This window comes from Abramis brama (genome assembly GCF_963993115.1).
Source record: "Abramis brama genome assembly, chromosome: 11".
NCBI classification, from domain to species: domain Eukaryota; kingdom Metazoa; phylum Chordata; class Actinopteri; order Cypriniformes; family Leuciscidae; genus Abramis; species Abramis brama.
This window is the reverse complement of record NC_139973.1, coordinates 35754673-35778741: the sequence shown is the minus strand read 5'-3', so window position 1 is coordinate 35778741 and position 24069 is coordinate 35754673. Positions and strand designations below refer to the sequence as shown.

The 24069-nt window shown below is 38.1% G+C and overlaps 1 protein-coding gene across 1 annotated transcript; it reads left to right on the top strand.

Annotated features, from left to right (window-relative positions):
* Nucleotides 1-2699: 2699 nt before the first annotated feature.
* On the top strand, nucleotides 2700-23103 carry LOC311091851 (serine/threonine-protein kinase pim-1-like; the record flags this gene model as incomplete). The annotated part of the gene is made up of 8 exons (XM_084127957.1): nucleotides 2700-2871; nucleotides 3047-3283; nucleotides 3420-3502; nucleotides 3622-3672; nucleotides 3784-4159; nucleotides 4271-4441; nucleotides 4545-4640; nucleotides 22985-23103. 8 exons carry the CDS (start codon nucleotides 2700-2702, stop codon nucleotides 23101-23103), a joined length of 1305 nt encoding a protein of 434 aa, XP_083984083.1.
* Between the last annotated feature and the right edge of the window lie 966 nt (nucleotides 23104-24069).

Here is a 24069-nt window from a genome sequence, read left to right as displayed (position 1 = left end):
TCTGACATAGGCCTACTCACCGAGTTGTGGCATGACCTGGACCTGGTCACGCTCACTGAATGCGACGAACAAATCGAACGATATAACATTTAACCACTTAATTAATTCGTGTGATTTAGTACGAATTCGCCTTGACTGTGTTGTTACATGCAATGAACAAATCTTACGATTTCATAAAACCTAGACCTGCCGACGTCATCGTAGCTAGCAGCGCACGAATCGATGTTCAGTTGCTATGGCGAATTACGAATTATTAGAACGCATTATGACGTAAATTCAAACAGCAACCGTTTGTTGGGTTGACGGCGAGACATTTGGATTTTATGACTTTTTTGTGAGGAGAAAGTGGTTTTTAATGAGTTTAATGAGCATTTTATGAGGATAGTTTGGAGGATATTTCTTTGTGTGGACTTTTTGAAGGAGTTTAGAGTTTCTGAGGAGAGTTTTATTCTTAATTTATTTGTTTTAAGTGTTTCTTTTACTTATGCTTTCTTCTTGAGTATTAGGTAGACTTTGTTTTTAAAGAATATTTTAGATGGCTCACATTGGTGAAAGACAAGGTAGGCTAAGTGTTTTAATTTTTAATTGTTTATTATTGATATGTTATAGTATGATGTTGTTAGAATGTTTGATTAAACTAACAAACAAATGTGTGCAAGTTAACCGATTTAATCTCAAATTGCCCCTGCTAAATAAGCACATATTGTAGGCCTACTCCTCTGATATGAAAAAACTGCACGCCTTTTCTTTTAAAGAAATCATTCAAAAGTGAAATATGGATAGAGTCTGTGCGACTCTCAACCGTGTTTGACAGCTGCTTCTCTGCTAATAGGGAAGCTGTACATTTAACTGCTTCAAGAACAGTGGCTACTGAGAAATGTCATTGTCATGTAACTTAGCTTTACAGTTGCAAGTTTCAATGCATGTGTACATTGCCATCTTTGTAAAAATATAATAAAATCTCATTGGAAAAACATGCAAATTGTTTGTTATTTTTATCCTTTTTTTTTGTCATATTTGTTTTCTTGGTCATGTGTCTTTCTGGGTTTTGGTTCATTTGCTGTTGTAGGCTGTAACGACCTTTGAAATAACTGAAATCATTTGAGCCCCATGTTATAGTAATGATGTTAAAAATAACAAGAACAAATGTAAAATCTTAACTGCTGCTGCTCTTTCAGCCTCAGGCCGCTTCAGATCCAGTGCTGGTTTCACCCAGATGGCTGTTCAGGAGTTTGGGAGGTTAGACCTTTGTGATTGCATTCAGAAACCACTGTCAAAACCAACTCAGCCATGGAGTCAAAAGGTGTCTGATAAGATCGCTCCTCTGCATTCTGAGTCGACTCAAAGGAAGAGGAAGCGGCCGAGCTCTGAGGATGAAGATCTCACCACTTCATTCGAGAGACCCGCCAAACGCTCTTGTGAAGGTCAGGCTTATTCTTAAAACATTGCTGAATTACATGATTTGCCATTAAACATGTTCATTCAGTGATTGATGTAAACAGGTAACAGTTTTTACTTAAAGATTTTATTTCTTTTTTATTACTGTTATTATTATATTATGTTATGTTAAATGAGCTCAATGTTAAAATTGACCGGAGTTCTCCTTTAACTTCACCTCAGGGGGAACTTCAAATATTAGGTCAAAGAGGTTCAGCTGACAAAACAGTTGGGGAATCCCTGCATTGTATGTTAATATGAAATGATGTGAATTTATACATTTTAATGTGTTTGAAAGACAAAAGCCTTCCAAAGACAGTAATGCATGGTTAAATGACACACTGAGTGAGTGATAATTCAAATAATAATGTGTTCATCGGAGGTGATTAGATATGCAATGTTGCACTGTTGAGAAAACACTTCTTAAAAGTGAAATGATTTCTGTAAATCCAGTGATCAAATTCTGTGTGGGTCTCAGTTTTCAGTGGCTGGTCTGTGTGTGTGATTATTTCTGAGTTGAGTTTTATTTCATTTATTTGTTTTAATTTCAATTTGGATGGTTTTCTTTTATTATTATTATTTTTTATATAGCCTATGGCTTACATTGGTGAAAGTGTTTTATTTTTCAGATGTTTATTATTGGTATGTTATGTTATTGTGTTCTGCAATCAAATCAAATAAAAGTGTATAAAAAAGGGAAATATGTGCCATTTTGGGTCATAGAGAGAGACCTGTGTTATAGTGATGATGTTAAAAATAACAAGAACAATGTAAAACTGTGTGAAATAGATTCTTACCTGCTGCTGCTCTTTCAGCCTCAGGCCACTCCAGATCCAGTGCTGCTTTTGCCCAGATGGCTGTTCAGGAGCCACAATCAAAGCCAACTCAGCCATGGAGTCAAAAGGTGTCTGATAAGATCGCTCCTCTGCATTCTGAGTCGACTCAAAGGAAGAGGAAGCAGCCGAGCTCTGAGGATGAAGATCCCACCACTTCATTCGAGAGACCCGCCAAACGCTCTTGTGAAGGTCAGGCTTATTCTCAAAACATTGCTGAATTACATGATTTGCCATTGAAAATGTTCATTCAGTGATTGATGTAAACAGGTAACAGTTTTTACTTAAAGATTTTATTTATTTTTTATTATTGTTATTATTGACTTTATTTTATTATTGACCTAACCTATTAACTTCACCTCAGGGGGAACTTCAAATATTAGTTCAAAGAGCTCAGGCCGCTCCAGATCCAGTGCTGCTTTTGCCCAGATGGCTGTTCATGAGCCACAATCAAAGCCAACCCAGCCATGGAGTCAAAAGGTGTCTGGTAAGATCGCTCCTCTGCATTCTGAGTCGACTCAAAGGAAGAGGAAGCAGCCGAGCTCTGAGGATGAAGATCCCACCACTTCATTCGAGAGACCCGCCAAACGCTCTTGTGAAGGTCAGGCTTATTCTTAAAACATTGCTGAATTACATGATTTGCCATTGAAAATGTTCATTCAGTGATTGATGTAAACAGGTAACAGTTTTTACTTAAAGATTTTATTTATTTTTTATTATTGTTATTATTATTGACTTTATTTTATTATTGACCTAACCTATTAACTTCACCTCAGGGGGAACTTCAAATATTAGTTCAAAGAGCTCAGGCCGCTCCAGATCCAGTGCTGCTTTTGCCCAGATGGCTGTTCATGAGCCACAATCAAAGCCAACCCAGCCATGGAGTCAAAAGGTGTCTGGTAAGATCGCTCCTCTGCATTCTGAGTCAACTCAAAGGAAGAGGAAGCAGCCGAGCTCTGAGGATGAAGATCTCACCACTTCATATGAGAGACCAGCCAAACGCTCGTGTGAAGGTCAGGCTTATTCTTAAAACATTGCTGAATTATTATTTCCACTGAAAATCTTCATCCACTGTTTGATCTGAAGTAACATTCTTTAACAATTTTAGTTACATGTTTTCACTTGAAGATATTTCTTGTTATGTTGCAGAAGAGTATATAAAGGGCCCATTGCTGGGTAAAGGAGGATTTGGCTCTGTGTATGCCGGGACCCGCAGCTCTGATGGATTGCCAGTAAGACATTTATTCAACAGCCCTTTCATGATGCTGTGGCATAGCCCGTAATCTATACAGAGCATGAGGTTGTTGTCAGAATTACCAGGTGTCATTTACTGTGGTTTATCTGTGTGCAGGTTGCTATCAAGTATGTCTATAAAGACGAGGAGCACGAGGAGATAGAAATTGTAAGTTCAGTTTTGAATCTGTTGTGGCTATTTGATGTCTTATTGGTTTGCATCTGCATTTAGCCCTCCAATGATAATTCAAGAATATCATGTCCTCTTTTGCCACTGCAGGACGGTCAGGGTCTGCTGCCGCTGGAGGTGGCGTTGATGACCCGGGTCAATTCAGCTCCTGCCTGCCCCAATGTCCTGCAGCTTGTGGACTGGTTTGACCATCTCAGCCGCTACGTCATGATCCTGGAACGCCCAGATCCTTGCCAAGATCTGCACAAATTCTGTGAGGAGAATGATGGCTGTCTGAATGAGAGCCAGGCCAAGAAAGTGCTGGTGCAGCTCATCAACGCTCTCAAACACTGCAAGAGCCGTAAGGTTTTCCACCGGGACGTAAAGCCACAAAACCTGCTCATTTGCACCGATTCACACGAGATCAAGCTGCTGGACTTTGGCTGTGGAGACCTGCTGAAGGACTCAGAGTACAAATCGTTTGCAGGTGGACGTTCTTATACGTGGTTATATTTGTGATCATCTAATAGATGAGACATCTCTCTGTTTTGGACCGGAAACTTTTCAGCTGATCTCTTCCTCTTCTTGGGTCTCTCAGGCACTCCTTCATACACCCCTCCTGAGTGGTTTCATTCCCACAGATATCGTGCTGGACCTGCTACTGTTTGGTCACTGGGTGTGACGCTCTACAACCTCCTGTGCGGTTCTGTACCTTTCAAAAGCGCAAAGAGGGTCCGCAGACTGCGCTTCCCTAGTCATCTGTCTGCAGGTAAGAGATAGCAAACATTCAGTTGTTCACAAAGAGGAGACAGAAATCGTAGCCAGAGCAAGAAGTTCATGATTGAAGTCAAGTACTGTGTTGTATGTAACAGATTGCCGTCATTTGATAAGATGGTGTCTTAGAACAGCAGCGGACGACCGTCCCAGCTTACAGGACATTGAGCAGCATCCCTGGTTACACTGCACAGGTGGCCAATCACATCACACCTCTCTGAATGACTCTTTGTTCAATGCATTTTTCTATCAGGATAATGTAGACAATCGGTTGTAATTATTCACATAGGCTTGAGCTGAAGTGTAGTGCACAGGAACGTTAGAGACAGCTGGACACCTGCAGTGAAGACGAGTGTAACCTGGGTCCATCCTTAAAAATATTCTTGTTTACCGTAACCCGACCGAGCCTGTCAATTTAGGACCGACCCAATTATTATTATTTTTTCCTTTTAGTCCGACCGACTTGCCGGTTGTAAACTTGCGTTAAGACCGACCGATTTTTTTTTACTCTTCAAACAACTAATACAAATGCAATAAAACAATATTAATTAAAGCTGCAAGCAGCGATGAAAAGGGCCCTCGCACCCGTGCCACCGCTACCCGGCGCCTTTAGGAAAACAGAGCACGGTGGGCAGTATGTAAATATAGGAGGACTATGTTAAGGTAATTTGTATTTGCCACACTTCCTGCTACCAGCAGGTGGCGCTATTACTATAACCGAATATGAGCATGGTCATGTGTTCAGGACAGGACTCTTATCAAACATGTGAAGTTTGGGGCAGATTGGACATTGTATGCCTGAGTTACTGCAGGCTGTTTGTGGTTGCTTAGCAACATCGGAACTGCAAGCAATTTTAATATAGAACTTATCTGATGATGCATATAACACCCAAAGGCTGAAATTGGGTGTGCACATCTACATTTGTCAGGCCGCCGAGGACACGCCATTCGACGAAAACTCAAGATCTTCACAATTTAACGTCGCAAAGGCATTAAGATTACGCTCACCAAATTTGAAGAGGATCAGATCAAAACTGTAGGAGGAGTTCGTTAAAGTACAACGTCTGGAAATGGCAAAAACTGCACAAAATCTGAGAGGAAGTTCAAAATAGCTGACTTCCTGTTGTGTTTAGAGCTATGCTCCACGAGACTTTTTTGTAGGTATTGGGTCATTACATGTATGGACCAAATTTCATACCTGTACGTGAAACGTAGAGCTGGGGAAAAATGTAGGGGCAATAATTGAGCCATTTTGCCCCACACAATTCTGAAACCCATATCACACGTAAATTTTCACCACTTCTGAAGCGTGTGCAAAGTTTCATGAGTTTTCGAGCATGTTAAGGCCCTCTAAAAAGCAATTCACTTTGGAGAAGAAGCAGCGGAATAATAATAATAAACGGAGCAGAAACAATAGGGTCCTCTCACCATCGGTGCTCGGGCCCTAATTATATTTTAGTAAGCATTGTGAATATTAATTGCTTAGGCCTACATACGTAGGCTACGTTCTTTCTTTTAAATAAAAACCCGTGGCGTCATCTATGATTATTAGGGCTGTAACGATCTGCGATATGAAACCGAAATCGCGACACTCAGATCCACGAACCTGTGTCGCGATGTGAGAAGGCAGAATCAATACGAGGAATTTAATTTAATATGAGGGAAATACACATGCGTTATGGACGTGACACAAAAAATCTTTTAACTTTTAGGTGGCAAAATATTTTTTTGTAATTCCGTGAATTACATTGCGCAAACCAAAAGTAATACTACCCACCGGATGAAGAAGGGTTGGCTCTCCACAGAACATAAAATATTAATTTAATTTAATTTGAATATTTTATCGTGTTCGCATTTATGAGGAAAAAACAATGTTACGGACGTGACAGTTCTCCGTTACGGACGTGAGTGCTCTGAAAGTGGCACTAAAAGACTTTAAAACTTTCACAGAGACCTCAAACAGGCATTTAAAACACGAAATATTAAGGACTGGCATATCAAGCAAAATAATATTCGATGATTGCCGATTTTTTTTCGTTGTTGTTGCTGTTACTGCAAACCAAAATATTTTTAAGGATGGCCTGGACATCAGGCATTTCGTGATGCTCTGCTTCACTCTGAACCGTGAAGGACTCGATGTGGATGCTGGAGGAGCTGAACACGCAGCGCCAGCTGAAACCATGATGAAACCAATGAACCAAGAGATGAGAACCAATGAACAAGTGCCTGTGGGTTTTACCTGATCTCTGATCAGTTTTATACATTTATAGATGTTTTAATTAGACATTAGTATAATTCAAATGAATAATGGGAGTTAATAGTCTCTTATTGGTCTGTTTAGCTGAGCCATTCATAGAACAAACAAAACAAACTCTGACAATTGATATAGTACAGAGACAGCTCTCATTAGAGTTACAAATGATTTTCTCTTATCATCCGATCATGGTTGTATCTCTCTATTAGTGTTACTGGATCTTAGTGCAGCATTTGATACCATCGACCACAACATTCTTTTGAATAGACTAGAAAATTATGTTGGCATTAATGGAATTGCATTAGCATGTTATCAGTTTGTTGCAGTAAATGAAGAGATGTCATATCGATCACAAGTTCAGTATGGAGTACCACAAGGCTCAGTACTAGGACCGTTGCTGTTCAAGTACATGCATGTACTTGAGCGAGCACTTAACCCATTATAGTCCTTCACGTCTACTGCGATCTCAAAATTCTGGCCAGTTTATAATACCTAGAATATCAAAATCTACTGCTGGCGGTAGATCCTTTTCCTATTTAGCACCTATACTCTGGAACAGTCTTCCTAACATTGTCCGGGAAGCAGACACACTCTGTCAGTTTAAAACTAGACTAAAAACGCATCTCTTTTACCTGGCATTCATATAGAACATTATACATTTCTATTATTCAAATCAGTTAAATGATTATTAGGCTGCATAGATTAGGTCAGCCGGAACCAGGGACACTTTCTATAACACCTGATGTACCCGTTACATCATAAGAAGAATGGCATCTACGCTAATGTTAGTCTTTCTGTTTATTCCGATATTTACTGAAGTCAGCCGGATCCGGGCCGTATCCAGCTCAGATGGTGGACCTGCGCCTGGACCCATCCACAACGCATCCCTGAAGTGCCAGCCTCATCAGCCCTGTGAAGGCCTCATCGGCACTGATCCTCAACAAACTCGTCTCCATACCGGCGTGATGACTCCGACTTCCAACCAGATGGAATAAATATTCTGAATGTTCTGATCCAGTCTGACGCCTGACCTATAATGCTGCCTGAATCATGATCAAACACTGTTCGTTCATTGGCCAGAGGAGAACTGGCCCCAACTGAGCCTGGTTTCTCCCAAGATTTTTTTCTCCATTCTGCCACCTGATGGAGTTTTGGTTCCTTGCCACTGTTGCCTTGGCTTTTGGCTTGCTTAGTTGGGGACATTTAATATTCAACAATATTATTGATCTGCCTTACTTAATGTGAACGATGACGCAATTTTCTTCTAGAAACAAACTTTGTTGTATTATTTTCATGTTATCACTGTGAAGCTGCTTTGATACGATCTGTATTGTAAAAAGCGCTATATAAATAAAGGTGACTTGACTTGATAAAAGAACATATAGACACTTTATAAGCTTATTAGATAATTGCATTTGAAAGAGAAGTAATTGCATTACTTTCAATGAAAACATTTGAAATAGATTTGTACAAATTTTTGTTGGTTTTTGTTGCATTTACACTGTTCTGATCACTAGGGATCACTGTGGAGATGGGTGTCGGATTGTTTCGAAGCCTCGACACAATACGACACATTTGCTTCAACTGTTTCAGTGTTCCACGAAACCTCAGTCTGCCCATCACTAGCATGTAATTATTTTAATAAGGGAGGGTGACAAAATACAAGCATTAAAACATAATGTAACAAACCACTGGAAGTGAGTGTAGACTAACCAAAGTGCAGTTTTATTTAAATTCCAGGGCTGCCAACTCTCACGCATTGAGCGTGAGACTCACGCAATTGACACTTTTCACACGCTCTCACGCCACAATCCATTTTCTCACGCACAGAAAAATTGTGGAGCAAAGAGGTACTTTTAATATTAAGCTAATTCTCAGCTCTTAGATTCCGTCAATTTTATTACGAAATTCAGACAAGAATACAGCTGTGTCTGAAACCGCTCACTCGTTCACTCATTCACTAATCCCTGCATAGTGAATGGCAGTTGAGTGCACTACATCAGCAAAGAGTGAACGAAAATGAGTGAGCGAATTCGGACGCTGACATAATTATCACGCGCCAGAGAGCTCGGACAATTTCGTCATAAACATTACCTACCCATCTTTAATATTTCCTTTTTTGGCTGTATGAATTGTATGTAACAATTGTATGTATGTATTTTTCACGTTTATTGCGTTATTTGATAAAAAAAAAAGATAATAAAAACACTTATCATATTTATTTACTTTTTACATTTATATGTGAAAATAAAAGAGATCAAAACACTACACAGCACATTTGTTTATTCAAATATAGATATAACGGTATATATATAAATAAATAACCAGGCATCTGGTCTTATAAATGATTGTTTTCTATCTCGCGTGCGCCGTTGCCATGGTGACATTTTTGTTTATTTTTCATTCGCGCTCTATCGCCTTATCGTGTTGGATTGTGGGAAATAGTAGCTGTGTCTGAAATCGCTCCCTATCCACTATATAGTGCACTATTTAGGGTGTCGGCCATTTTGTAGTGGTGTCCGAATTCTGAGTGAACGACATCATTCCCTACATTCGTTCACTACTTTTACCCACAATCCTCTCTGAATTTGAGTGTACATCCGATGTACACTTGCTGAATTGAGAATTTCCCACAATCCAACACGATAAGGCGATAGAGCGCGAATGAAAAATAAACAAAAATGTCACCATGGCAACGGCGCACGCGAGATAGAAAACAATCATTTATAAGACCAGACGCCTGGTTATTTATTTATATATATACCGTTATATCTATATTTGAATAAACAAATGTGCTGTGTAGTGTTTTGATCTCTTTTATTTTCACATATAAATGTAAAAAGTAAATAAATATGATAAGTGTTTTTATTATCTTTTTTTTTTTATCAAATAACGCAATAAACGTGAAAAATACATACATACAATTGTTACATACAATTCATACAGCCAAAAAAGGAAATATTAAAGATGGGTAGGTAATGTTTATGACGAAATTGTCCGAGCTCTCTGGCGCGTGATAATTATGTCAGCGTCCGAATTCGCTCACTCATTTTCGTTCACTCTTTGCTGATGTAGTGCACTCAACTGCCATTCACTATGCAGGGATTAGTGAATGAGTGAACGAGTGAGCGGTTTCAGACACAGCTAGTGTCTCAGCAAGTGTACATCGGATGTACACTCAAATTCAGAGAGGATTGTGGGTAAAAGTAGTGAACGAATGTAGGGAATGATGTCGTTCACTCAGAATTCGGACACCACTACAAAATGGCCGACACCCTAAATAGTGCACTATATAGTGGATAGGGAGCGATTTCAGACACAGCTTACGTTTGGCGCTTGTAAATGTGACGTGACAGATCGCTGAGCGCCTCAGTTCAAGTGCACGTGAACCGATCACCTGTTACTTTTTTATTTAAAGATGCAGTACAACTTACCGAAAGTATACATAATATCGACCAATTAGTGTTTTTCAACCACGGAAAGAGGTCAATATAACAGCAGGAGAACAATTATGTCACATAACATTACATTTACCTCAGGAAAGCCATTTAACGACCATAGCATGTTAATTGAATAGAAAAAATAGCTAGAGAGGAGATTTTGCTGAGCACTATATTACATATTTATTATATTTTTACTTATGTCATTAAATAATTGTTATTATAACAAAAACTGCATTATATTTAATGTTATTTTTAACCTTTAATAATACCAGCAGATTGGGCCCTCTATGTTTACAGCATTAGGTGAGATTATTTTTTTAAATAAAATTTAAAGGAGCTGTTTGTAGTTTTCAGCGACCTCTAGCGGTGATGTTTCAGATTGCAACCAATAAGTTTACAAGCGCGTGCTCTTACGCGTGCTCGAATTTATGAGCGAGCACTGTGGGTACCGGCCAGACTAAGACGCGTCACGCAACACACTGGAGAAAGCATCCCACAACATGCTGGAAACTCAGGTAAACTCCCACTGCAACGTTACAATAATAGGCTACTTTTATCAGCTTGACGTTGAACTAATGCTCCATGCTCGTAATGTTACCATGATAAGTATGGAACCCTATCAACCGTGCCGAATTTTGCCACTGCAAGCACTAACTTCACATTTTTTTCAGGAAATGTACATTCTAGGTTTGTAGATAAGGTTTCTCACTATGATTCAAATGCCCTGCCGATGTTGATCCGTGTTTTTTACCCGAAGTTCATCCGATTCACGTCTGGCCTTTAATACGAGCTTCAGCAGAAAAAACTTTTCTTTTTTTTTTTTAATCAATATGTGGAGTTTGTGTTGGAGTCTGTGTTTTGCTGGGCGCAGGTCGTTTCTTAGTGTTATCAGACATGTCATAAGTTGCATAAGTCATAAGTCCATGTCATAAGTTGCAGTGTCGTCGCTGTTGAGTGCAAAGTCAGTAGGCTAGACGAGTCGAGAGGCTCGGGAGCGCGCATGCAGGTGACGTCACTGGCGGTAAATCCGACCCGGGACCTTTACATAAAAATAAGAATACTTGCTTTCAGAGCCAGAGGTAATAGCAAAACCCGCAAAGTGGATAATTTTAATGTGAGATTACAACCCCTTCACACACAGGCAATAAAAAAAGGATTCGTTTTGATAAAAAAGCTACATACAGCACCTTTAAAATAAACATGTATCCAAATTAGTCAATATTGAATCAAAATCGGAATCAAATCACAAGAATGGAATTGAAATCTTGAAATTTTTGTCAAGCAATAATAAAAACTGTATCCTATACCAGCCATTGTACAATGTAAACATTGTAACATGTTGTCACTAAACTTCATAAAATTATATTTAGTTACCAAATGTTTTGACAATCACAATTACACTTATTGTGATGCAATATTTGTTTTTACATACCAGTATTTAAATTAGAACAGGGAGACGAATAAGGAAACCTGATTAATTTCATTGAGAAATTTGTCATGGGCAACAAGTTTGCCATTACAAATAAGCACATAACATACTCAACATATATTCACACAGCCTCTTGCCATTACTGTACATATAAACACACAATAACATGTCCGCCCATACATTCAACAGTCTTACAACACAAAACAGCCTATAATACAATATACTGTAGAATATCAACATGACACTAGAATTTAAACCTAAAAGCATTAAGGTAAAAAATGTATGCAAAACACAGAAGAGACTCAAAATTGGCAGTTATAAATTAGGGTTGGTTTATATTGGTTATATATTGTTTTCTGGGACCCATGTACTAATTGCTAAAAGTGATTGAAAGCAGTGACTTGAAAATCTATTAACAGATAAAAACAGGATATTAATTAAAGCAAATTAATTTGAATAAAAAAGTAATTAAATGTAATAAAAGTCGAATCGAAATAGTTTGTAGAATTTGTTCAGCCTCCCTGGTAACTGCTTCAAGTTAAACATTACTATGGCAAGCTGTTTTAACATTTAATGCACTTTTTATTTTACTATATCTCTTTACATAAATATTTTTTTCTACTTAACTATAATTTCGTTATTTTATCAACCCAACTAATTACTCATCTGGGCTTTCCAATAGGTTGCACGTAAGGGGGGAAAAACAAGTAGCACGATTCTTTCTGCTAGTCGGGCTGCAGCAGAGAAGCTGTGTACAGCTTTGCAAGAATCGCCAAAATTCCGTGATGGGCCCACGGAAGAATTAAGTTAAGGAAAAGGTTGTGGGTAAGCTTACGTTTCCATGACACGCGGGACAACAACGGGACAGTTGGGTTTAGGAGAAAAAGAACGGGACGGTTGGGTTTAGGAAACTTGACACACAGGACACGATCCCTGGTCTCCTGGGTGAAAGTCCTGTATTGTTTGACCCATCCACCACCCCAACCAACCGGATTTTCGGCCTTTCATACTACTCGCTACCGTAGTCGCTCTTAATGCTACAGAATTGTGCTGACCATCACTAAAAAAAAAAGAAGATAATTGGTCCGTGTACTGTACATGAATCAATAGATTAAATTACGTGACCATTTCAAGAACTGCTGTGAGACTGGGCTGGTCTGACAGGGTGGGGGGCGTGGCTTATGGCTCTGACAGCCTAATGCTAGTGCTTATTTATTGTATATAATTTATTTTCATTCGATACTAGTACCTATTTAATAGATACTAGTAGTTATTTGTTAGGTATTAGTACTTATTTATGATACACTAGTATATTTTTTAATTGTAGTAACATTTCTTATCTTACTAGTCAAAACTGTTTTTTTACTTGTCTTATGTTATGACTAGTCAGAACGACCACTGTAGAGTTCAATTAAAAATCTTACTAGTAAAATAGACAATCTTAGTAACACATTTCGAATAAATACTAGTATGTAATAAATAGGTTCTAGTATCTAATGAATAAGTACTAGTATCTAAAAATAAGGACTAATAACTAAAGAGTACTAGTATCTAATAAATAAGTACTAGTATACCAATTTAATAGGCACTAGAATCTAATTAATAAGTAGTGTCTATTTAATAGATACTAGTATCTTATGAATGAGTACCAGTCTCTAAAAAAATAAGAACTATCTAATGAATAACTACTAGTATCTTTTAAAAAAGTACTAGTATCTAAAGAATAGGCACTACCTAAAGAATAAGCACTAGTACTTAATGGAATAGGTACTAGTACTAGTAGCATGAAAAAAGATAGTAGGTTTTAAGGATTAAATGTTAAAACGGCTTGCCATAACATGAAGGAGTATGTGATGTATGTGAAGTAACTGCAACACAGAAAAAAATAATGAATTACATTATAATTTTGGGATTTTACATCAAAGGTATCAAAAGCATAGTAAGTATTACGGTAGCTGTGCTTTTACTATACATAACAAGGTTACTACAGTAACTGTGGTAAAAGCACAGTAAGGGTTATGGTTACTGTGCTATAAGTACAAAATACCATAGTAAAACTTCTGTAACTTTGGTAAAAGCATGGTAATGTTTGGTATTACTGTATTATAAATACAAAATACCACAGTAGAAGTACAGTTGTAGTTACAACCATGGCCGGAGTGGGATCCATTTTTAGCCTGGGATTTTAATGAGACCACTAAAATGTCATGTTACACAGCTGTATAAAAACATTGATATTGTCTTGATGGCTTTTCTTAATTTGGAAGGGAAGATTGATTGCCTCACAAAAATAATAACTCATTTACTTTTAAAAACAGACAGATAATTCAAAATGTTTTCTGTTATTTTGACAGAAAAACAAGAAACAACAACCAAGAAAGAACATACCGTAGTCAGAACTGCAAGATGTGAACTTGCAAGCCCTGTCTGTGAAACCAGGCCTATATTTATTTTATATTTATTATTTAATTCTATATCATATTCATTATATATCATTATTATTATTTATTTACATGTATATTACAGGTCATACCCTCAGTATTAAAGTCTCAGTGATTATGCAGATTTGTCATAGAGTTCTTAATAGAGCTTTTAAAGGCAGAAGATGAGCACTGCTGCTGGACCTGCTCAGTTAAAGTGTTCCCATTAAAACTGAACAGACATCAGTGGCAAAGCATCATTGCTCTAACAGCTCTTCCTGCTCTAACATTCTCTTCATGAAATATAAAATTATCTGGCCCTTATTTAATAAAATTCAGCTTTAAAATGATCAATCTCAACATGAAGCTGCCCATATTCCTCCCCAGCACTCCAACCCCTTTTACACTGACATTTATGAAGCATTTACTCACAGCACACGCTGCCGCTTTGCCACATTTACGATTCTTTTAGGGCAATTTCCTCCTTGAAGGCTTGAAAACCCTTTTTGAAGAATATTTGTAGAAAATAAACATTGTCCTTTATGTTCAGTGTGGTAAGGTCAGTGAAGAAACCAGAATAAGCAACAGATAAAGTCTGATCTTACAGTGTTCATTCTTTCATGGATCGTGAGCTCAAGACACACTTCGTTCTCATTCCCTCCAGAAGCTGCTGAGACCCTTAACTGAAATCTGAGGTGCTTCAACTCTGTTTCTGCATGTCTTTTTATCATCTTAACTAAACAAACATTCGGTGTATATAACGGTTTCTTTGGGGGAAAAAAGCAGTGAAGAAGCTTCATTTGGTGGAAAGAAACGCTTCAGTAACCACATGACAGTTCACCTGTGTTCTGCCTGCCAGCCACCCAGCCAGCCAGCCACCCACACACACACACACACACACACACACACACACACACACACACACACACACACACACACACAATATGCAACGTGTGTCTTATTAAGAGTGACTTAAAGGGGTGGTTGATTATGATTTCACTTATTTAACTTTAGTTAGTGTGTAATGTTGCTGTTTGAGCATAAACAACATCTGCAAAGTTACAACGCTCAAAGTTCAAAGCAAAGGGCACGACATTCCTCCCGGGTTAGTGACATCACCAAGCCTAAAATTTACATAAACTCCACCCCGGAACACGATTGATAGATTATCAAGACAGAATATGCTAATCAATGACTATAAGATAACTACACATAAGCTACATAAATTCACCAACTAACCATTCAGAAATGTTGTCTACATGTTGTTACTTCTTATTGAGTCTCTCCATCATCATCTGAATCCGGTTTGAACATAAAAGGCTAAACGTTTTTGAAATTTTCAGTGCATGTCTGTGTGAGTGCAAGCTGTTGTAGCTCCGCCCTCTGTGCGGGGAGCAGCAGCTCATTTGCATCCAGACACAAAATGATGCATTTTTGCTCACCCTCAAAAATTTACAATTTTAACATGCTATATAAAAATATCTGTGGGGTATTTTGAGCTAAAACTTCACATACACACTCTGGGGACATCAAAGACTTATTTTACATCTTGTGAAAAGGGCATTATACCACCCCTTTAAGCAAGTAAGACTGACGTCAAAACAAGAAAAGAAGAAATATGAACAGAAGCGGTAAACACTGTCTAACATCTGGTTTTCTTCAGTAAATATTACTTAAACTGTTCTTAAAGGCATCACTGTGTATAAATGGAAACTTTCATCCTTCATATCTTAGAGTGAGTTATGATGCGGATGGAGTTTTTAATATCCATGTGACAACAGCAGTCGATATTTCATTAAGATGAATGTAAGCAACAGTCTAGAAATGTCCCATGACAAATCAGCGTATATGACATAAAACAAGATGTGCAGACGGACACTGAATAACCTGCTCTGCCTCACAGCACTGATGAAAGAAATATTATCCAGATCAGTTAAGATCATATCAGCGCTGACACTCGCTCACACGTCCTCACACACGCAACACGAATGATGACTTTGAGATCAGGCCGCTCCAGATCCAGTGCTGTTTTCACCCAGATGGCTGGTCAGTTTGGGAGGTTAGACTTTGGTGATCAAATTCAGAAACCACTGTCAAAACCAACCCAGCCATGGAGTCAAAAGGTGTCTGGTAATAACGCTCCTCTGCATTCTAAGTCGACTCAAAGGAAGAGGAAGCGGCCGAGCTCTGTGACTTTGAGGCTGTTTTTGAGCAACATTTCTCCATGTATGAGTGTAGCGAGTGACCTGAAGTCGAGAAGAGAAGGTGTAGCGTTGTGGAGCGTCCACTGCTGTCAGAAATGAGAAATGTCCTTGTCCATCCCAAATGACTCAGTCCTGATAAACTATGAGTCTTACCCTCGAGTAGAGACACGGCCCAATAACATTTTATAAGACATCGGTCTCGTCTCTGTAAACTGAGGGGAAATGAACAGTTTTATTACATTGATCTTCACTTAAGCTAGAAACAATGTTTTGACTTGTGTTTCCAATTCTCTGAAGAATTAGTCTTATTTTTATCTTTTTCTGCTGGAAGCATCATGACACATCACTTTGACATGAACAGCAAATTCTTGAGACTCTAAAGCCATCGACACAATGTCTAAAACGGGTAATTAATACCATAGCAAACATAAATGCATTAGTGGTTCTGAGTTGTCTCTTTAAATGGAGTTTGATTTGCATAATAAATGAAGTAATTCCCTCTTTCATCCAAGACAATTATCTGTTCATCTGCCTTACCTGATCAGCTGGAATTTCCTCATGTGAAACAAGATAAGAGGAACTCGGGTTCAAATTCCCTCCATTATCAACTTGAGTGAGAGCCATGAACTCTCTGGCTGCTCTGATATGATTGGCAGTATTAGTTCATTAAACAAAAAATTACTATTGAATAACTTCCATTTTAGACACAGTAGCCTATTACAAGTTACTTTGTCTAGTTTTGTTTAACCAATTAAGGTAGTTCCAAACGAAGCCACAACGGTCTCTGAGAAACAGTAGTGGTGCTTCAATCCTGAATGAATCAATGTTTTTAAGCCAATCGGTTGGGCGAATGATTCAACAACAGTTATTCCTGTTTTTTCAGCAAATCTGTCCATCCAAGACAACTAGCCTATCTGTTCATCCATCTCTTCTGTTCAGCTGGAAATTCCCCCATATGTGAATCAATAAGAGGAACTTTCAAATCCCTCTTCGGTCCTACCAAAATGAGAGCCATGATCTCTGGGCTCTGTTCAGATTTCAAAAATTGTGTAGTGTGTTCCAGTCTAATCGATCTTGAATTAATCACTACATAAACTCAAATGGGAGAATCTTGCACAATATTACTCTGTGGTTGCATTAAAAACCCACCTGATTATTGTCGAAATGATCAAGGTTCACATACAGAAAACACTTGGGTTGTTTGTCTTCAGGGATATCTGAACATTTAGTGCATGTATGTATCTCTCAGTGTTTCCTCAGAAATTGAGCGTTATTCGGAGGGGACTAGTTTAACGAGAGGTGGGGTAAAGTAATAATTACCAGAGCTTCTCTGTGATTTTAGTCCCGTCCGAATGTGCCATCTCAGTAATCATTACGGACAATATCAGTAAAGATTACGGCGACTTTTACCTTCAGTAAAAAGGTCTGGAAAAATTACCTCAGGTAATCCTAATCCCGTGCGAATAGACCCGCTGTAAATATGTACATAAATATTTCATAATATCCTGTTTAAAAGTAGTTTTCCGCGTTTTTTCAAGTATGGAGACGCTTGGAAAAGCATTCAGTTGTGTTCTAGACGGTGGTACAAGTCTGTGGCAAAACTCAAGTGTTTTCCACATACCATTCAGATCAGAAAGAAGATCGAATTGTTAGAGGCATGAAAAATCTTTTAGCGTTAGGTAAGTGCCTATTACCAACACAATCCAATATGAAGTTAATTAATACATCGTTCGACCGGTGTGGTGAACAATCGGGTCCGGCTGAAGAAATGAGTCCGGGCTTAGGACCCAATTAGTATGCCAGTAGTATGCCTGATCTAAATCTGTTCTCGCGATACGGTAAGGCAGTATCAGTGCAGTAATATCAGGTAAAGCTCATAGCACGATCATCGGATGCTACTATCTAAGCTAACTAAAAAACACACTAACAACGAGAAATGTTTAATTTCACAATCTATAGCTTCGGTTAAATACTAGTATATGAAACGTATAATGTAAAATACATTAAATACATTGATGACTCGTTATAACGTAGTGCAAACGTCTTCTATAATAAAGTGATTTTGTATGATTTATAACCAGGCACTAAAGCGATTACCCATAAAACGTGCTTTGAACCAATCGGATTGCTCGGGTCCTAAGCCCGGACTCATCTCTTCAGCCAGACCAGAGAATGTCTAATAGGAAGAGAATTGGCACTCTCTGCTTACTTCCGGTTTCTGGACTGGCTGCAGTAACACGTCTCTGTCCATGCGGGGGCGCTCGCAGGCGAGTGCAGAATGAATGGAGGTCTATGGCGAAATACCCCTCAAAATCCACTTTTCTCAGGATATAATTTTTTGTCTAGTAATTTGAATGTTGTATTCGAAAGGAGATGCAAAGAAATTACACATTGCTGGGTTTTAGATTTTTTAGAGTCACTTATTTGCTTTAAAAAGTCTTTTAAAATGTCAATGACGTCATACACATCATACGACCAAAGATACTGCTTTACGGCAATCCTACAGTCACTTTGGTGCTTTCGCGCTCTGCACTTTCTTTTCACTCGAGGCATCGACAACACAGCTGACACAGGTAAATACACGTGCTAGAAGAGTTTTTGTTTTGTTTGTTTCTGTTCCCGCTTCGGATGCCACGATACCATCAAGCGGTATCTCTGGTCGTAATCAGTCCTTCACTGGCCAATCAGCGTTCATTAGCAGAATGCTAGCATGTTATGGGCATCAACAACTCTACCTGTAAGAAATCGAAAGGACATAAGTACTCGTTCATTCAACTTTCGACCTATAACCCATGTTGAACTTGCAAAACCTACAATAAAATCTGAGATTTCTCAACGGCAATCGGGTGAAAGAGACACATTTAGCCGCCTAGCCCCATAGACTCCCATTCAGTCTGCACTCGCCCGCGATCACCTCCAGTGGAATTCTAATGGAACTGCAACCAAGATCGATACAATGGAAGTGCCAAGGCTCTCCGTAGACGGGCTCTGGCCAGGGGGGCATGGATTTCTATTATTTTGAAGGTACCCCCGGGCGCCGCCATTGGCTAGCGGACCCCCACCTGCTGTTAGCATCCCATTGACTCCCATTCATTTTGGCGTCACTTTGACAGCGAATAACTTCACATCTGAGGCGTTTAAAGACTCCATTCGTCCATTATTTATTTCTAAAGAAACACGAAAATGTATAAAAGGCTTCATTACCTTGTAGCTTACGTTATGGCCCCGTAGAAGCAATTTTTGTAAAAATAGGCTAACGATTGCGTCATAGCCACGCGACTCTCTGTCGCACAGTAGGAAATTACCGTATGGACAGGAGGAGAAGCGCGCGGGCAATCGGGAGGACGTGGAGGCAAAATGACAAAGTAATTAATCAGAACACCTACTAAAAGTTTCTCCTGCTCCTAGCTCATAGACAGCTCCTACTCACACTCTCCGTCTCTGCAAGTCTCGGAAGGGAATGATTCAGATTTCTCTTGGCACAGCTACTAGAAGACAGACGGGTTGCTCACGTCACATCTACGGCGTCAAGCTCAGTTTGAGTCTGCGCAGTACGCTGGACCCCCAGGAAGTAAGAGTTTCTAATTGGCTTCACTTTGTCTCCGTTGAATCCAATGGGGTCGCTGTGTCCATTTCTTTTACTGTCTATGGCTCTGGCCAGACCCGATTGTTCATCACACCGGACATAATAGGTGTGTTTGCGCACGTGATATCAGGAAGCAACGTACGTAATATGCACATGACGACATGAGGGTGACGGCGATGCGCAAATTGAGTTACCCCTCCCACTTCTGCTAGTTTTACTAAGATATCTTACTCCATCTACCCTTGTAAAGTTAATCCCGTCCGAATAGGGCTAGTACACTTGTCTGCTGAAGTTACTGAGGCAAGGCTAGCATAACAAGCTTTTTCTTTCTCAAAGATACAGTCCAGAACGCTCTGCCTCCTGAATGTTGTGTGCCTGTGCTCAGTGAAAAGGTTTTCCTTTAAAGAACTCCCTTTTGGAAAGTAAATGTGTTTTTCACCTATAATGATTTATGGATTCACTCTCAACCTTCCAGCAGCTCAACCTCTCTGCTGTGACAATTGTAATCTTCTAAAACTCTAAAACTGTTTTTGTAAACTTTATACTTTTAAAAGCAATACTCTATTCAAGGACAGCTTTTAAAGGGACAGGAACGTTATGTCCTAACAGGTCTGTTGTTTTGATCTGGTGATCTGGTTGAAATGCTTAGGTTGACAGCTATAAAAAAAATGACCAGTTATATGGTCCTCAGAGTCAGACCAATTGCCAGTAAACAGTCAATTCTATTCATAAATTGAAACAAATGCAAAGTTCCCAAAAATGAGTAATATATAAATCTCACAATAACTGTCTGTTATTGGTTTTCTACTCAACATATTCCCCACAGAGCGCTTAAGTAGGTTTTTCTCCAGAGTTCGCACACTGTGGGACTGGCAGGTATTAGCTACAGTAATTTTTGAGCTAGTAAGCGAGGCAGGCACCGTGATGAATTGAGATTTTAATTGGGACAGACAGCGCAATGCAGTCAGTGTGAACAGCCTGAGGCAAACAGAAGATGGCGCCACAGTCATATTGTTCTTGGATCAGCTGAGCCAGTATGGCAAGCCATTTTGACTTTTATTCATTCCCAGGATATGAATTTGTGATATGAACAATACAATTTTCACATGCTTATTATTGATATCAGGAATTACATTTCCACTTGTAAAATTTTTAATTCTTGATAAGCTATCAACAATGACATCATCACTCGCAGAAATATGAATTTTTGATATCAAGAATTTAATTTCAACTAGTAAAAACTATAATTATTGATATCTGTAATTGTATTGTCATAGTTAAATGTCACCATATAAGGCTCCCATTCCAATTTCACAAATCAGAAATACAATTCTTAGTAAAAAAAAAATCATCATTTTTTATTCCTTATAAATTCCTGATATCAAAAACTCAATTTTCACTAGTTGAAATGTTAATTCTTTATATCTGTAAATTTAATATTACATTTGCTATTTCTGATATCTGAAAATGTGTTTCTGATATAAATAATTAGGAGATTTCAGATATCTAAAATGGCTTTAATAACAATCACATTCATGATACCAGAAATTAACATTGTCACTAGTAATAATTTTTCCTGAGGAATTCAATAGTTGATATCAAGAAAAGACATTTGCACTAGTAAACATGTAAATAATTATATAAAAGAATAGATATCAAGAATTATAGTTTTTACTAGTTGAAATTAAATTCTTGATATCAAGAATTCATATTTCTGTGAGTGAAGACATCATTGTTCATAGCCTGTCAGGAATGTACATTTTGGAAATGTAATTCCTGATATAAAAAATTGCCTTTGTTACTATAAATCTATTCCTGATAGAATGATCATTTTAACTAGTGAAAATTGAATTGTTGATATGAAGAATTCATATCCTGGGAATTAATACAATTCAAAACAGCTTGCCATAGAGCCAGTCAAGTGAGCGACACGCAAAGAGGCTCAACCCTGAGGGTGTCATTAAGCTGTCACAAAAGAGGAGAGCACAAGTTGTCAGTTTAGAGAGCCACGAGCCTTGTGGAAGTCAATATTTTGAAGGCTAACTCATTAGATTTGTCTTCATGACTTTCTAATAAACTCAGCAGGGATGTAGTAGCCTATAAAGAACTTTTCTGGCTTATTTGGGAGATTATTGATTAAGTGATTTCCCAAATAAGCAATGGCGAGGTCCACTTGCTTATTTAAAAAAAAAAAAAATTGGCGTAACATTAATGCAAAACTATTCTATGCCTTGTCTATAAATGTTAAGAAAAGTTTCCCACTTTTTTATCATGTTTTCCCTGATGTTTCACCATCTTCTGACTCACAGAAAATCACCCAATCTTCCCACATGGTGCCGTGGAAAGTAGAGGGAGCAAATTAGGTGGCTATTTCAGTCTTCTGTAGCTGGAAAGGTGATATCTTCTGCATCCATCTTTCTGAGCATGTGAAAAATTAATTAGGGATACGTACCTGGTGTTGCTGGAAGCAAATGGTACAATGCATAAGTCATCAGGACAGATTGCTGCCTGTCACCTGCACAAAAGTCACAGCGATAGGCTCATTAATGGCATTCATAGATTTGCCAAGGGAAAATGCCAAAGTGTGTGAGAATGACAGCCTGGACATGCTGTTCCCACACACTTGTCTCGAACTGTCTGTTGTTTTTCTGTACCTTGTTCGCTCACTAGCAGAGGTGGATTGTATTTATCTGTCCCTCATCTACCTCCTCTGCCAAAATGACAGGAGACCAGGGTTATCATCAAAAAATAAATAAATATGATACATATACAAATATAGTGTATTACTTTCATCAAATGATTCTGTATGTTTTTTAAAAATATATTTATATATAAATATATTTATTTTATAATAAATATCCATCCATCTATTCCCTAAAACTTGCATTAAAACGTTATATTCTTATATATAAATATAAGACATATTTATATATAACACACACATAATATTTAAATAATAATATATATACACAAAACTTTTATGTTAGATGTGATGAATCGCGATTAATTGATTTGACAGCACTAAAATAAACATACAAACATTATTATATAATATATGTTTATGGTATTTATATTTACATTTATATTACATGTATTTATATTCAATTCTTTTTATGTAGTAAATAGGAATAAACAATCAGGTTGGTAATAACCATAAACCATAGGGCCAGCATGTGCAAAGTGTGATCTTTTTCTTTTGCAGGAGTCTTATACAAACACAAAATGGATGTTCCTGTGTGGGAATGGGTCACTGCAGCATTACCAAAAACTCCCAGAGCTCCTGAACCTGTCGCTGTACACAGAGAACAGGGCTGTGAGTAATGGCTGTATGGGATGCGTTCGCCACTGGAGAGGCTCACAGCCTGTCCTCCATATGCATGAGCACATCCTCTTTTTACTGTACTTCCTCTGGAATGTCATCTGTAACCTATTTAATTTCCCGCTCTAACTTTCATGTGAAGCTGTTTGGTGACACCCAATGCCTGATTCTCAAGTGTCCTTGCAATATAGCACACAAGTCGTATATAGTCATGCTTTTTTTGTGGAATTTAACAGCCTCTGGTCATGTTTTCTTTGTATTACGGAGAGCAGTGTGAACATTCTGTAAAATATCTCCTTTAGAGATTCACAGAACAAAGCCAAAGCCAAAATTTCCAGGTCCTGTTCCTTTAAGACTGCAAGCATTTGAGTTACATTTTTAAAGAGGCAGTTAACAAACATCACCACTGAAAAGTTTGGGGTCTGTTTTTAATTATTTTTTTTGGTTAAGAAATTAATACTTTTATTCTTTAAGGTTGCATTACTTTGATCGAAAGTGACAAACACTTTATCACAGCGCCAAAAAAAAACCCTGATTCAAATAAATGCTGTTCTTTTGAACTTTCTATTAATTAAAGAATTCTGAAAAAAAAAAAATGGTTTCTACAAAAATATTAAGCAACAGTTTTCAACATTGTTAATAATAAGCAGCAAATCAGCATATTATAATGATTTCTGAAGGACCATGTGACACTGACGACTGGAGTAATGATGCTGACAATTAAGCTTTACATCAGAAGAATACATTTTTAAAGTATATTCAAGTAGAAAACAGATATTTTATACAGATATTTCACAATATTATGTTTTATTGCTGTATTTTTGATCAATTAAATGCAGACGTGGTGAGAATATGAGACTTCTTCCAAAAATATTCGATTAGTGTAGAAAAAGTATGTGAACACTCCTTTCAATAAAGCTTTGGCTATTCCAGTATTTTCCAGTGTACTACACTATGTAGTGTATATG